We start from the raw sequence: 12,159 nt of genomic DNA on the forward strand, positions 1-12,159 counted from the left end.
AGCTGTGATGCCACGGCACTCTACCCAGGGGGACAGCTTGAGGCTCTGTCTCAAAAAAAAAATAAAAAAGATTTAGTTTGACCATAAGAGAAGGGGGGAATGAAGTGAAGGAACCCCTCCCCTTAATTGGCCCTAGTGTACCCCCATAAAGAAGTAACCAAAGTTAAAAATTAGAAACGGGGGTGGCGTCTATAGCTCAAGTGGCTAAGGTGCCAGCCACATACACCAGAGCTGGTGGGTTTGAATCCAGCCTGGGCCTGCCAAACAATGACAACTACAACCAAAAAATACCCGGGCGTGGTGGCAGGTGCCTGTATTCCCAGATACTCCAGAGGCTGAGGCAAGAAAATCACTTAAGCCCAGGAATTGGAGGTTGCTGTGAGCTGTGACACCATGGCATTCTACCTAGGGCAATAGCTTGAGGCCCTGTCTCAAAAAAAAAAATTAGAAACGGGAAACTGAGGTAATAAGCAACAGGAAGCTGGCCACCTCACTGGCACTATTGTAACTGGCTGACACAGTGTCCAGTTTAAAATCATTCTGTTTTCCCCCTTGTATAATTGATGTTTTCGCTCTTATATAATTGTTCTATTTTCCCTCTTGTGTAAACTGCTATGTAACTGCAAGTGCCATAAACTGCTTCTGTTTCTGTACAAACCGATTATGAACAGTTGGTGGCTTGCTCTTTTGCCAAACTGCATGTAGCCCCTGATAGTATAGATAATTTACCCCATATAAACCCTTTACTCTTCACAGCCATACTACTGTTCCTCTGTATCGACGTAGAGGATTAGGCCAACCTAATAAAGACTCCTAAATTGGCATCAGAGAATTGGTGTCCTTGGTAGTCTTTTAATCTCCCACTCTGTAACAGTAGTGTTGTACCCATCGTGACCTGAAAAGATAGACTCTAACCCCACTTAGATGGCAGGGGACCAGTGCCCTGTGATGCAGAGGCCCTGAAGTGGAGGGCAGGTTGTCTTTTATACTCTTTTTGCATAGCTAAGAAGCGAAAAGTTGTGGTTAGCTTGGGGGCGGGGTTACAGCCTGGGTAACAACGGATATGGTCTGGGTAACACAGCTTAGGTATGTTTCCCACTATTGTTTGTTCACCAGGGACTAGGGGATTTTTTTGTGAAACTTGGGACTTCTCGTGCTTCTTTATTCTGAAGCTTTTGCTCAGAATCGACCCTGAGGGAGTGGGCAGGGGAATGGGCTGGGAGCTTGCTTGTGGGGCGGAGGAACGGGCTTGGAGCTTGCCCATGACATTAGCTCACAGCAACCTCAAACTCTTGGGTTCACGTGATCCTCTTGCCTCAGTTTTTTCTTTATTTTTTTATTTTTATTTTTTTAGAGACAGAGTCTCACTTTGTTGCCCTTGGTAGAGTGGAGTGGCAGTCATAGCTCACAGCAACCTCCAACTCTTGAGCTTAGGGCAATTCTCTTGCCTCAGCCTCCTGAGTAGCTGGGACTACTGGTGCCTGCCACAACGCCCAGCTACTTTTTTCTTGTAGTTTGGCCAGGACTGGGTTTGAACCTGCTACCCTTGGTATATGGGGACAGCACCCTACTCACTGAGCCACAGGTGCTGCCCAGTTTTTCATTTTTAGTAGAGACGCGGGGGGGGGGGCGTCTAACTCTTGCTCAGGCTGGTCTTGAACTCCTGAGCTCAAGCGATCCACCTGCCTTGGCCTCTCAGAGTGCTGGGATTACATGAGCTGCCCTTTTTTATTATGTGCCTAGAAGGTGTCTGGCTCCTTCTGCTTCTTTTCGGAGATGAGTCCATGCTCATCACTGACTGCTTTTCCACTTCCATCATTAAAGCACTGGCCTTCTTCCTTTTCCTTGAACGTACCAAATGTATTTCCAAGCAATGCCTTTGTACTTGTTCTTTCCTATCTGTAGAATACTGCTCTCCTGCCTACTTTGAGGCATGGTAAGTATCAGTGATCTGTGCTTCAGCCTTCAGAGACTTTTTTGGGGGATTCATTGAGGGTACAAAGAACCAAGTTGCATTGATTGCATTTGTTAAAGACCCTCTTATATAATTGTGTTCCATCCCCAAAAGGTGTTCCACCACACACTGTGATCCCCCCTCCCTCCCTTCCTCTCTCTGCTCTCCCTGTGTACTACTCACTGTGTACTAGGTCTCATATCAGAATTGAATAGATAGGATTCTTGCTTCTCCATTCTTGTGATGCTTTACTAAGAATAATGTGTTCTCAGCACCTATAGCTCAACCGGCTAAGGCGCCAGCCACGTACACCTAAAGTGGCGGGTTCGAATCCCCAGCCAAGACCCACCAAAACAACAGTGATGGCTGCAACCAAAAAATGGCTGGGCGTTGTGGCGGGTGCCTGTGGTCCCAGCTACTTGGGAGGCTGAGGCAGGAGACTCGCTTGAGCCCAGGACTTGGAGGTTGCTGTGAGCTGTGACGCCACGGCACTCTACCCAGGGGGACAGCTTGAGGCTCTGTCTCAAAAAAAAAAGAATAATGTGTTCTACTTCCATCCAGGTTAATACAACAGATATATAGTCTCCATCTTTTTTAGTGGCTGAATAGAATTCCATGGTATATATATACCACAGTTTGTTAATCTATTCCTGGGTTGGTGGGCTGTTTCCACATTTTGGCCAGAGACTTTTCTTTCTTTCTTTTTTCTTTATTTATTTTTTTTGTAGAGATAGAGTCTCACTTTATTGCCTTCGGTAGAGTGCTATGGCATCACAGCTCACAGCAACCTCCAACTCTTGGGCTTAGGCGATTCTCTTGCTTCAGCCTCCTGAATAGCTGGGACAACAGGCACCCACCACAATGCCCAGCTATTTTTTTGTTGTTGCAGTTTGGCCAGGACCAGGTTTGAACCCAACACCCTTATTATATGGGGCCAGTGCCCTACTCACTGAGCCACAGGCACCACCTGGCCAGAGACTTTTCTAAAAGGCATTGTCTCCTCACTGATGAAAATTCCAACTATTGGCTCAGTGCCCACAGGACAGTGGTTATGGCATCAGCCACATACACCATGGCTAGTGGGTTCAAACCCAGCCGGGCCAGCTAAACAACAGTGACAACTACAATCAAAAAATAGCTGGGCGTTGTGGTGGGTGCCTATAGTCCCAGCTACTTGGGAGGCTGAGGCAAGAGAATCGCTTAAGCCCAAGAGTTGGAGGTTGTTGTGAGCTGTAATGCCATGGCACTGTACTGAGGGTGACACAGTGAGACTCTGTCTCAAAAGAAAATTCCAACTATCCAGAGCAAGTACCACCCCCCAACTGTAATGCAAAAACGTGACATAATTCTATATGGCACATAAACCCTACATGCCACCCCATATCCCACTCAACAAACCCTAAAGAGAACACATGCCCTGTGGGGTGGAGTGGGGAGAAAACTGTCCTATTTGACATTCTTCTGGGGAAAGATATGGAAGTGTTAAGTCCAGCTGACTGAAACATTTATGCATTTGTAGTATTTTATATTTTAAAATGCTATTTATACCCTGTGTTATTTTAGAAATAATTTAAAATGGGCTTATAAAATATATAAAATAGAAAATAACATAGACATCGGGTGGCCCAACATTTGTCCACTACAATTTTTTTTTTTTTTTTTTTTGAGACAGGGTCTCACTCTGTCACCCTGGGTGGTGTCACATCCTCACAGCAACCTCAAACTCTCTAGCTTAAGTGATCCTTTTGCCTCATCTTCCCAAGTAGCTGGGACTACAGGCACCTGTCACAACACTTGGCTAGATTTTTTTATTTTTAGTAGAGACCAGGGTGGGGGTGGGGTGTATGTGTGTGTCTTACTCTTGCTCCCACTCGTCTCTGAACTCCTGAGCTGAAGCAATCCACCAGACTCCGCCTCCCAGAATGCTAGGATTATAGCTGTGAGCCACCATGCCAGGCCCACTACAACTTCCAAGATGCACCTAGTATGTCTGTGTGCTTAATTTTGTTTCTGTCATGATAGTCTGAGCTACCGTCACCTTGTACTTGGAACCACATTCTCACTGGTCTACTTGTCCCTTCATGTTCCTTTGCAAACATTTTCCACAGCCAGTAATCTCCAAACATGATCCCATTTCATCACTCCCTCCATCCAAATAAGAATAAACATACCTTTTATCAGCTAAGGAGAGTTAGAAAACTGTTTTTATTAAACATCAATGTTTCCGAGCTTTTTTTTTTTTTTTTTTGGAGACAGAGTCTCACTTTGTCACCCTTGGTAGAGGGGCTCAGCGCCAGCGGCTCAAGCTGCTAAGGTGCCAGCCACATACACCTGAAATGGTGGGCTCGAATCCAGCTCAGGCCCTCCGAACGACAATGATGGCTGCAACCAAAAAATAGCTGGGCATTGTGGTTGGCACCTGTAGTCCCAGCTGCTTGGGAGGCAGAGGCAAGAGAATAGCTTGAGCCCAGGAGTTGGAGGTTGCTGTGACTTGTGATGCCACGACACTCTACCCAGGGCGACAGCGTGAGGGTTTATCTCAAAAAAAAAAAAAAAAAAAAAAGTCTAGTCTTGGATTCCCAGTGTCACCCTTGGTAGAGTGTTGTAAAGTCTTAGCTCACAGTAACCTCAAACTCTTGGGCTCAAGTGATTATCTTGCCTCAGCTTCCCAAGTAGCTAGGACTATGGGTGCCTGCCACAATGCCTCGCTATTTTTTAGCTCAGGCTGGTCTCCAACTAAGCAATCCGTCTGTGTCTGCCTCCCAGAATGCTAGGATTCTAGCCATGAGCCACCTCCCCCTGCCCCAGAGCGTTGGCTGTATGTGGCAACACGTAGCCTTTCCAGAGTCTGCTGCACCATTGCACTTAGAAGAAATCTCCATTGCTAGCAGGAATGACAAGGCCCTGCATGATGTGGCCCTTGCCTGCTTCTTCAGTCCCATAGTTTGAAGTCCTTCCCTTTACTCATTTTGTTTTAGCCTCAGTGTCTCTGACCTCCCACTCCAGTTTCTTGGATACATCAAGCCTTCTTTGTCTCTGAGACTTACTCTAAGTTGTCCTTCCTCATGCCTAGAAGATACCTGGCTGCTTCTGCTTCTTTTCAATTAAAAGTCTTTTTATCAAAGAGACATTTTCTGACCTCTTATTTAGACTAGTGTCTGCTCAGTTATTCTTTTTAACATCATCTCAAGATTTTATTGTCTTCATGATAAAACAAAAGATGTTTAGAACTGTATCAGTTGGCCCTTTCTCTTATCTCCTTCCCAGTTCAAAATGCCTGCATCTCCTAATAGCTAGCATTCTCTTAGATCTGCAGTTGAGCTCCACAGACTCAAGCCTTAGCATGATCTTCTTTGTAGTTTTAGCCTTTTTCCAGAAAATCGGCTTAGTCTGCCCACCATAGCCACTCTGCTTCCTGTCATAACGCCATATAGAGAGAGTCCTTGCCCTTCTTATACTGTGTCACTTTGTGGGGTTCGTGCTTGCACACTTCTTACTGAAAGTCCAGCGAGTTTTAGGAACGTTCACCATGTTTCCGCCAGCGCTATCAGCAACGAAAGAAAGTGCTGTTATTTTCATTCATGACACTTTATTTCCTATATAGTACATACCAAAATTTGTGACCATTTCATTTGTTGAATATTGTACCTCAGGACAAAATCACACCCCATCCTCCAAGGGAAGAGATTCTCAACGTGGAGGGGGCAGGAGACACGGAGAACAGAGTGGCAAAAGCACAGAAAAGTCCACAGGCCCGTTGCATTGACCACAGTGAGTCACTCTGGGCAGTTCAACTGGCTAGGTCTGTCAACTCAGCAAGAGGGAACCAGCCGTTTACGCTCACGCTCAGAATTCTGATTTCACTTTTAGTCTACTTAGAGCAGCTCAACCCCTATGGTTCGAGCAGATTATACTGTTTTCATCCCAAGAACCTTTCTAGGAACCCCAAATGTTGTTCCTATTTGGTGGGTTTGCTAAGCAGTAACTGGGAGGGACGAAGATTGGGCGGAGAGTCCGAGCCCTGCCCTCGCGGGACTCTGGTATTTTGGGACCTAAGACTTTAAGATCTGCCCCCTCAGTGGTCTGAAAAGGCGGGTCAATAAGCCGAGCTGCCACCTCCTCTGGCTACCGGCTGGCTCTCATGTGTGTCCCGCTGTTCAATAACAGCTCTTCTTCCGGGACTTCCTGGTCGCCATGACCAATCAAAGTGTTCTTCCTGTCCTTATCATTGTCAGCCTGCTGCCAATCGGCTCGTCTCTACCAACGCCCCTTAAAGGTGCCGCCACTGCCCCCGGAGCGCCCGGGAACCAATTCCTGGGTTTTGGCCCCCACCTGCAGTATGGAGTCGTCTTGGGGGCGGCCTCGGCCCGAGGTCAACCTTCTGGTTCCAGCGGAACAGCAGGCCGCGATCTTCGGCAGCGGGCCAGGCCGAACGCCCTCCGAGCCTCCCTCAGGCCTCCAGGTGTCCGGAGAGGAAAAGGCCGAGAACGTTGGGGGCGCGAGCCGCCACCCCAGGGCGTCCCTGAAGACTTGGAGCTGCGGGGTCGTCCACCGGCAGGAACAGGACTCTCGAGAGGACAAGGCTGGGCCCCAAGGGACGCGGTCTGAGGCTGGGAGCCACCGAGGGGCTCCAAGCACAGAGCACGGCCCGCCCCTGTCCTCCCGGCACAAGGACCCTGAGCCGCCCGGAAACAAGCCTGCATCCGAGAGGGTCTGCCGTCTAGGGAGCCCGAGAAGCGGCGGGATGAATGTTGAGCAGCAGCAGGAAGAGGAAGACAACGATGAGGAGGCGGACAGGGCTGGGCGCTCGTTCTCTAGTCGCCTTCAGGACAGCCGCAGCCTGGATGGGTTGAGCGGGGCGTGTGGTGGCGCGGGTTCTGCAGAGTCCGGAGCCGGCGGCGGACGCCGGGCCACCATCTCCAGCCCCCTGGAGCTTGAGGGCACAGTGAGTCGCCACGGAGACCTCACCCACTTTGTCGCCAACAACCTGCAACTCAAGATCCGTCTGAGCGGCGTCCCTCCACCCCTGCCCCCTGCCCCTGTGAGGCCCTGCCCAACTCCTGCACCCACACCCACACCCACACCAGTCATCCCGCCCATCGACCCCGACGTGCTGCGGGATCTGGAGCGGCTGAGTCGGGAGCTGGGTGGCCGGGTGGACCGTCTACTTCGCGGATTGGGCGGCGCGGTGCAGGAGCTGACAGCGCTAAGCGTGGGCTGCATTCAAACCTACCGCGACGCCGTGGACTCCTTAGGTGAAGCCGTGGATATGAGCATCAAGGGCATGTACACCCTGCTGGCGCGCTGCGAGGAGCTGGAGCGGGCTTTGCAGCCGGTTCAGGGACTGGCGCGCCAAGTCCGGGATATCCGACGCACTCTGGAGGTGTTGGAGGCCCTATGCAAGTGACCGGAGGGCAGGAGATGTCGGGCCTGGCGAGGGCAGGGCCCAGTAGGGTCCTAAGGACTCTTCAAGGAGCCCTGGTGGGAACTGTTGGCTGAAGGAGGCCTATATGTTGGAGGCTCTTCCAGATCCATTTAGCTGGCAGGTGCCCATCCCCTGGGCTCTAGTCAGGTGTATATCGGGAAGTCCTAAGGGCTCTCCTGATGGGAAGGGGTGTTGCTCTGCTTCTATTCAGTTGGCCATCTGCAGCTACCCTGTTCTTTCCAACTTTTCTCTTTAGCTAGAGCACCACCCCTGGGAACACAGAGCTTTAGGTCTTGGCTTGAAGGTGAGGACCTGATTCCTGTATGTGATCAAGAGAAGGGAGCAGAAGAGGGCCCAGCCCCCACTGTGGCCATCCTGACTCCAAAGGCTGTATCTCAGGTGCCAGGGGCTGGGGGAGTTTGAGTGGTCCTTGGCCATCACCATCCAGGCAAGGATGCACACCTGCACATGGATAACCTCCTGCTTCTGCCCTCTGGCTTCTACCATACCACTTCCCCAACCAGGTGGAGCTGGGAGGCATGCATTGCATGGTGGAGGGAGTGAGGTGGGAGGTGTCTCACTGCTCTCAGGGTTCAGGTAGAATTGTTGCTGATTTTGAAGCCCACCTGTTGTGGAGTGTTCTAATCAGTTTTGGCTTTCTGAGTTTTTGTGGAATTAAAGTGCTGCTGCTGCTAAGGCTGAGGCTGTGTCTGTGTGGGTCTGCAGTGATTCATGAGCCAAAAGAATGGGAATAAGTGTTGATCTTGTGACCCCTGCTGGGAGTGGGGTGAGGGTCCCAGGCTTGATGGGGAAGAATATGGGGGTCCTGGTCTTAGGCAAGTAGATCTGAGGGGAGATGTGACACAGATAATCACTCACAGGGGCTAAGAGATCCGGTTAAAGGAGAAACACATCCAGGTGATCTAGAAGAGGAAGGGAAGAGGTTGTCTTCTCAGGTCCTGATGGACAGGCAGGGGCTGGGTGGATTTGACATCTTGGCTCTGGAGGAATACTGGGAACAACTGTCAGCTCCATTCTCCACCATTTTCCACACGCTGCTGATCAGTCCCACGTGTAATAATTTTAAGAAAAACTTGACCCTGGCACTCTGTTTACAATTCACATAGTAAATTCAGGAGTTGTATGATAGTCATAAAATTTAGAAACAGATCACAGAAAACTCTGGTTTCTCTACAGTTATCCTTCTCAAGACACTCTTAGTTTAGACTGAACTCCAACATGTTTCTCTAATGGGTAAGAAACGTTCCAGGGTGGGAAATGTTGCTTCCTGAGCTTTCCCTAGTTACATTAGGGAAATGTCTCAAAAAGCAAGTAGAATTACTAAACTTCCAAAGTCTCATGTCTGGCCTGTACGGGGATCGAACCCGCGACCTTGGTGTTACTAGCACCACACTCTAACCAACTGAGCTAAGCGGCCAACTGGTTGTTTTTGTTTAAAATAAAGCTATGTAAATTTATATTACTGTTCAGCCTTCTCAAGAGAAATTTATTTTGGGTAGGAGACAAAAATGTAGAATACACAAACTGACTAGGAGACCATTTAGGAAAGTGACGACCAGGTTACGATACTGAAACAGACGATGCGACCTCAGTGCTTGGTTGCAGGTTGAGGCGCAAATTTGAGGTGTTCTTGAGGGCCACAAGACGTCAGGATGCTGGAGGGCACCTGGAGGATTCTGTGAGAGAATGGATTCGTGGGAAATTGTATGGGTCGGATGCAGCAAGGTCCTGTGGCTCTCCTCGCAGAAGGATATGCAAAAGCAGGGAATAAACGGAGGCACCGCTGGGACTCGAACCCAGGATCTCCTGTTTACTAGACAGGCGCTTTATCCATCTAAGCCACGGTACCTTCTGCGAAAGTACTGCTACCGAATTTCCCAGGCCAAGTCAGCTCCATACAACTATACAAGAGCTCTTCAGGATTTCAGAATAAAGTAAAAGAGAGAATGGAAGACAACGCTGGGGAAGCGAAAGAGCGCGAGGGAGGCATGGCGACGGATCGGCACTGCGGCAGCCTGACGCTATAAAATTAGGAAGAGGGCACAACAACCACATACCGACGAGGATGGGATTCGAACCCACGCGTGCAGAGCACAATGGATTAGCAGTCCATCACCTTAACCACTCGGCCACCTCGTCTACAAGGAAAGAACTCAGGCTGTCTTCTCTGGGGCTTGAATTCTTACTTCCTGCCTGTTGAGGCCGCTTCGGTTGTGAAGGAAAAGCATTCGCGGGAAGTCTGCCCAGCACGGCGTAGATAGAGGATTTGTCGGGCGGAGACCGAGCGACCTCCTCGCCTATTTGGTCACCTGACCCTCCTCTCTCTGGGCTGAGCGGTCCGGAGCTGCGTTTTCCCCAGGAGTCCCGATATCCGCCCAGAATTAAGTTACCCGGATCCGCCCCAAAAGCTCCCTACGAAATTATTGGGATCCTCCGACCGGGTAGCCTCAGGACTTCGAGCCAGAAAGCCTTCCTTTCCCTCTCCTGAGAAATACTGCTGCTTCTCTGACCCGAGCGCAGGGTTCGACCACAGTCGAAAAGAAGAGGAATTAAATAAAAACAGCCGAAGTCTTGTTAAAAAACGGACTGACCCCGACGTGATTTGAACACGCAACCTTCTGATCTGGAGTCAGACGCGCTACCGTTGCGCCACGAGGTCGGCTAGCCATTTCGCTCACCAGATATTCCCTTGACCACTGTGCAGCCATGCAGCGCCAGTCCTGCGATCAACACCTGGGAGGCTCCGCGCCTGTAGCTCAGGCAGCTAAGGCGCCAGCCACATACACCAGAGCCGGTAGGTTCAAATCCAGCCTGGGCCTGCCAAACAACAATGACAACTACAACCAAAAATAGCCGGGTGTTGTGGCGGGTGCCTGTAGTCCCAGCTACTTGGAAGACTGAGGCAAGAGAATCGATTAAGTCCAGGAGTTGAAGGTTGCTGTGAGCTGTGATGCTACTGCACTCTACCCAGGGCGACAGCTTGAGGCTCTGTTTCAAAAAAAAGAAAAAAGACCTGGGAGAAATTTCTGAGGATTCTCCTGCCCTTCTCAACACGCTCTACTCCCTACCCCTTGACGTGTGGGGCGAGCTAACTAGTAGCCCACCATCTTTGAGATTAAGTCCTAACTACTTAGCTGCACTCCAAAGTCAGGCAAAAGAATGCTACTGTTAGGCATGTGTGCTCTGGAATCAGGTTGCCGGAGTTCATAAACAGGCTTTGCTATTTACCAGCTGTATAATTAGGCTGATTTGTTGTCTTTGTTTTGTTTTAGGTACAAGGTCTCACTGTGTTGCCCAGGCTGGAGTGCTGTGGCTATTCGAGACGCAATGATTGGACACTACAGTTTGGAACTCCTGTCCTCCGGCAATCCATCCACGTATCCTTCTTGCCTCCCCAGTTCCTGGGACTACAGGTGGCCACGGCTCAAGAATAAGAGAAATAAATGTGTTGTTGAAGCCACCCAGCATTTGGTATTTGTTATGGCAGCCGAACCTAAGACACAATAAATGAGTAAATTAATAAATAAAATGTTTACAAATCGCCAGGGCACAGAGGCTCACTCCCGTAATTCTAGCACTCTGGGAAGCCTAGGTGGGTAGATTGCTTGCACTCAGGAAGTGGAGACCAGCCTGAGCAAGAATGAGACACTACATACACACAGAAATAGAAAAATTAGCGGGGCATCTGTAGTTCCAGCTACTCAGAAGGCTGAGGCAGGAGTAACCCTTGAACCCAGGAGATGTAAATTGCTGTGAGTTAGACTGACACCATTGCACTCTATCCTGGGCAACAAATTGAGACTCTGTCTCAAATAACAACAACAACAACAACAACAACAAATTATTGAGGACTACTGAGAGATAAGAATGTGGAGGTTAAGAGCTCGGAGTTTTAAGACCCATTACAGGCTCAGTGGCCTCAAACAGTTAATAAATATATGGCTCTATGCCTCAGCTTCTTTATTGAGTCTACCTCATAGAGGGTGAAGTTTAAAAGACAACACATTTGAAATTTCAGCAGCATTCAACACAGTTGATTACTCCTTCTTTCTTAAGATTTTTTTTTTACTTACTATCCTATTTTCTTGCTGGCTCACTGGTGCTTTTTCATAGTGCCAGTCTCTGCTGGTGCTATTTAGTGTCCAGATAACAAGGCTTTAGCACCAGAGAAACGTTTAGAATCCCAGTCTTTATCATGTATTAGCTGTTATTTTGGCAATTTGCTTAACTTTTTCTGAGCCTTTTAAAATTATGTAACATGTAGGTTATTCCTACCCAGCTTGGTTTTCAGAGATGTGTTGAGGATTAAACAGTTTTCTTTTTTTCCTTTTTTTTTTTTGCCCTGGATAGAGTGCTATAGCGTCATAGCTCACAGCAACCTCAAACTCCTGGGCTCAAGCTATTCTCTTGCCTCAGCCTCTCCAAGTAACTGGGACTACAGGCGCCCGCCACAATGCCCAGCTATTTTTAAGAGAGGAGGGGTGGTCTTTAACTCTTGAGCTCAGGCAATCCACCTGCCTTGGCCGCCTCAAGTGCTAGGATTAGCAGTGTCAGCCACCGCTGCTGGCTGATTAAAGATTTAGTTCATCTTGCTCAGGAGGCTGACACAGAAGGATCACTGGAGCTCACAAGTTTCAGACCAGCTTGGGTAAAAAGGCAAGACACTTCCTCTTCATTAAAAAGTTCTTTTCAGGCGCAAGCCACGTACAAGGCGCCAGCCACGTACACCTAAGGTGGTGGGTTCGAATCCCCAGCCCCG

At 49.1% G+C, this 12,159-nt stretch overlaps 1 protein-coding gene and 4 non-coding genes across 5 annotated transcripts; 1 reads left to right on the plus strand and 4 right to left on the minus strand.

Annotated features, from left to right (window-relative positions):
- Positions 1-5,546: 5,546 nt before the first annotated feature.
- Positions 5,547-8,086, plus strand: BORCS6 (BLOC-1 related complex subunit 6). The gene has a single exon (XM_003791111.2). The coding sequence runs from the start codon at positions 6,294-6,296 to the stop codon at positions 7,359-7,361; it is 1,068 nt and encodes a 355-aa protein (XP_003791159.1). The 5' UTR covers positions 5,547-6,293; the 3' UTR covers positions 7,362-8,086.
- A 657-nt stretch (positions 8,087-8,743) lies between these two features.
- Positions 8,744-8,817, minus strand: TRNAT-AGU. Its single transcript has one exon. It is a non-coding gene; the product is annotated as a tRNA-Thr (tRNA).
- A 358-nt stretch (positions 8,818-9,175) lies between these two features.
- On the minus strand, positions 9,176-9,249 carry TRNAT-AGU. The gene has a single exon. It is a non-coding gene; the product is annotated as a tRNA-Thr (tRNA).
- A 208-nt stretch (positions 9,250-9,457) lies between these two features.
- TRNAS-GCU lies at positions 9,458-9,539 on the minus strand. Its single transcript has one exon. It is a non-coding gene; the product is annotated as a tRNA-Ser (tRNA).
- Positions 9,540-9,987: 448 nt separating this feature from the next.
- On the minus strand, positions 9,988-10,059 carry TRNAW-CCA. Its single transcript has one exon. It is a non-coding gene; the product is annotated as a tRNA-Trp (tRNA).
- Between the last annotated feature and the right edge of the window lie 2,100 nt (positions 10,060-12,159).

Source organism: Otolemur garnettii, unplaced genomic scaffold, assembly GCF_000181295.1.
Source record: "Otolemur garnettii isolate 467f Iridium unplaced genomic scaffold, OtoGar3 scaffold00046, whole genome shotgun sequence".
NCBI classification, from domain to species: domain Eukaryota; kingdom Metazoa; phylum Chordata; class Mammalia; order Primates; family Galagidae; genus Otolemur; species Otolemur garnettii.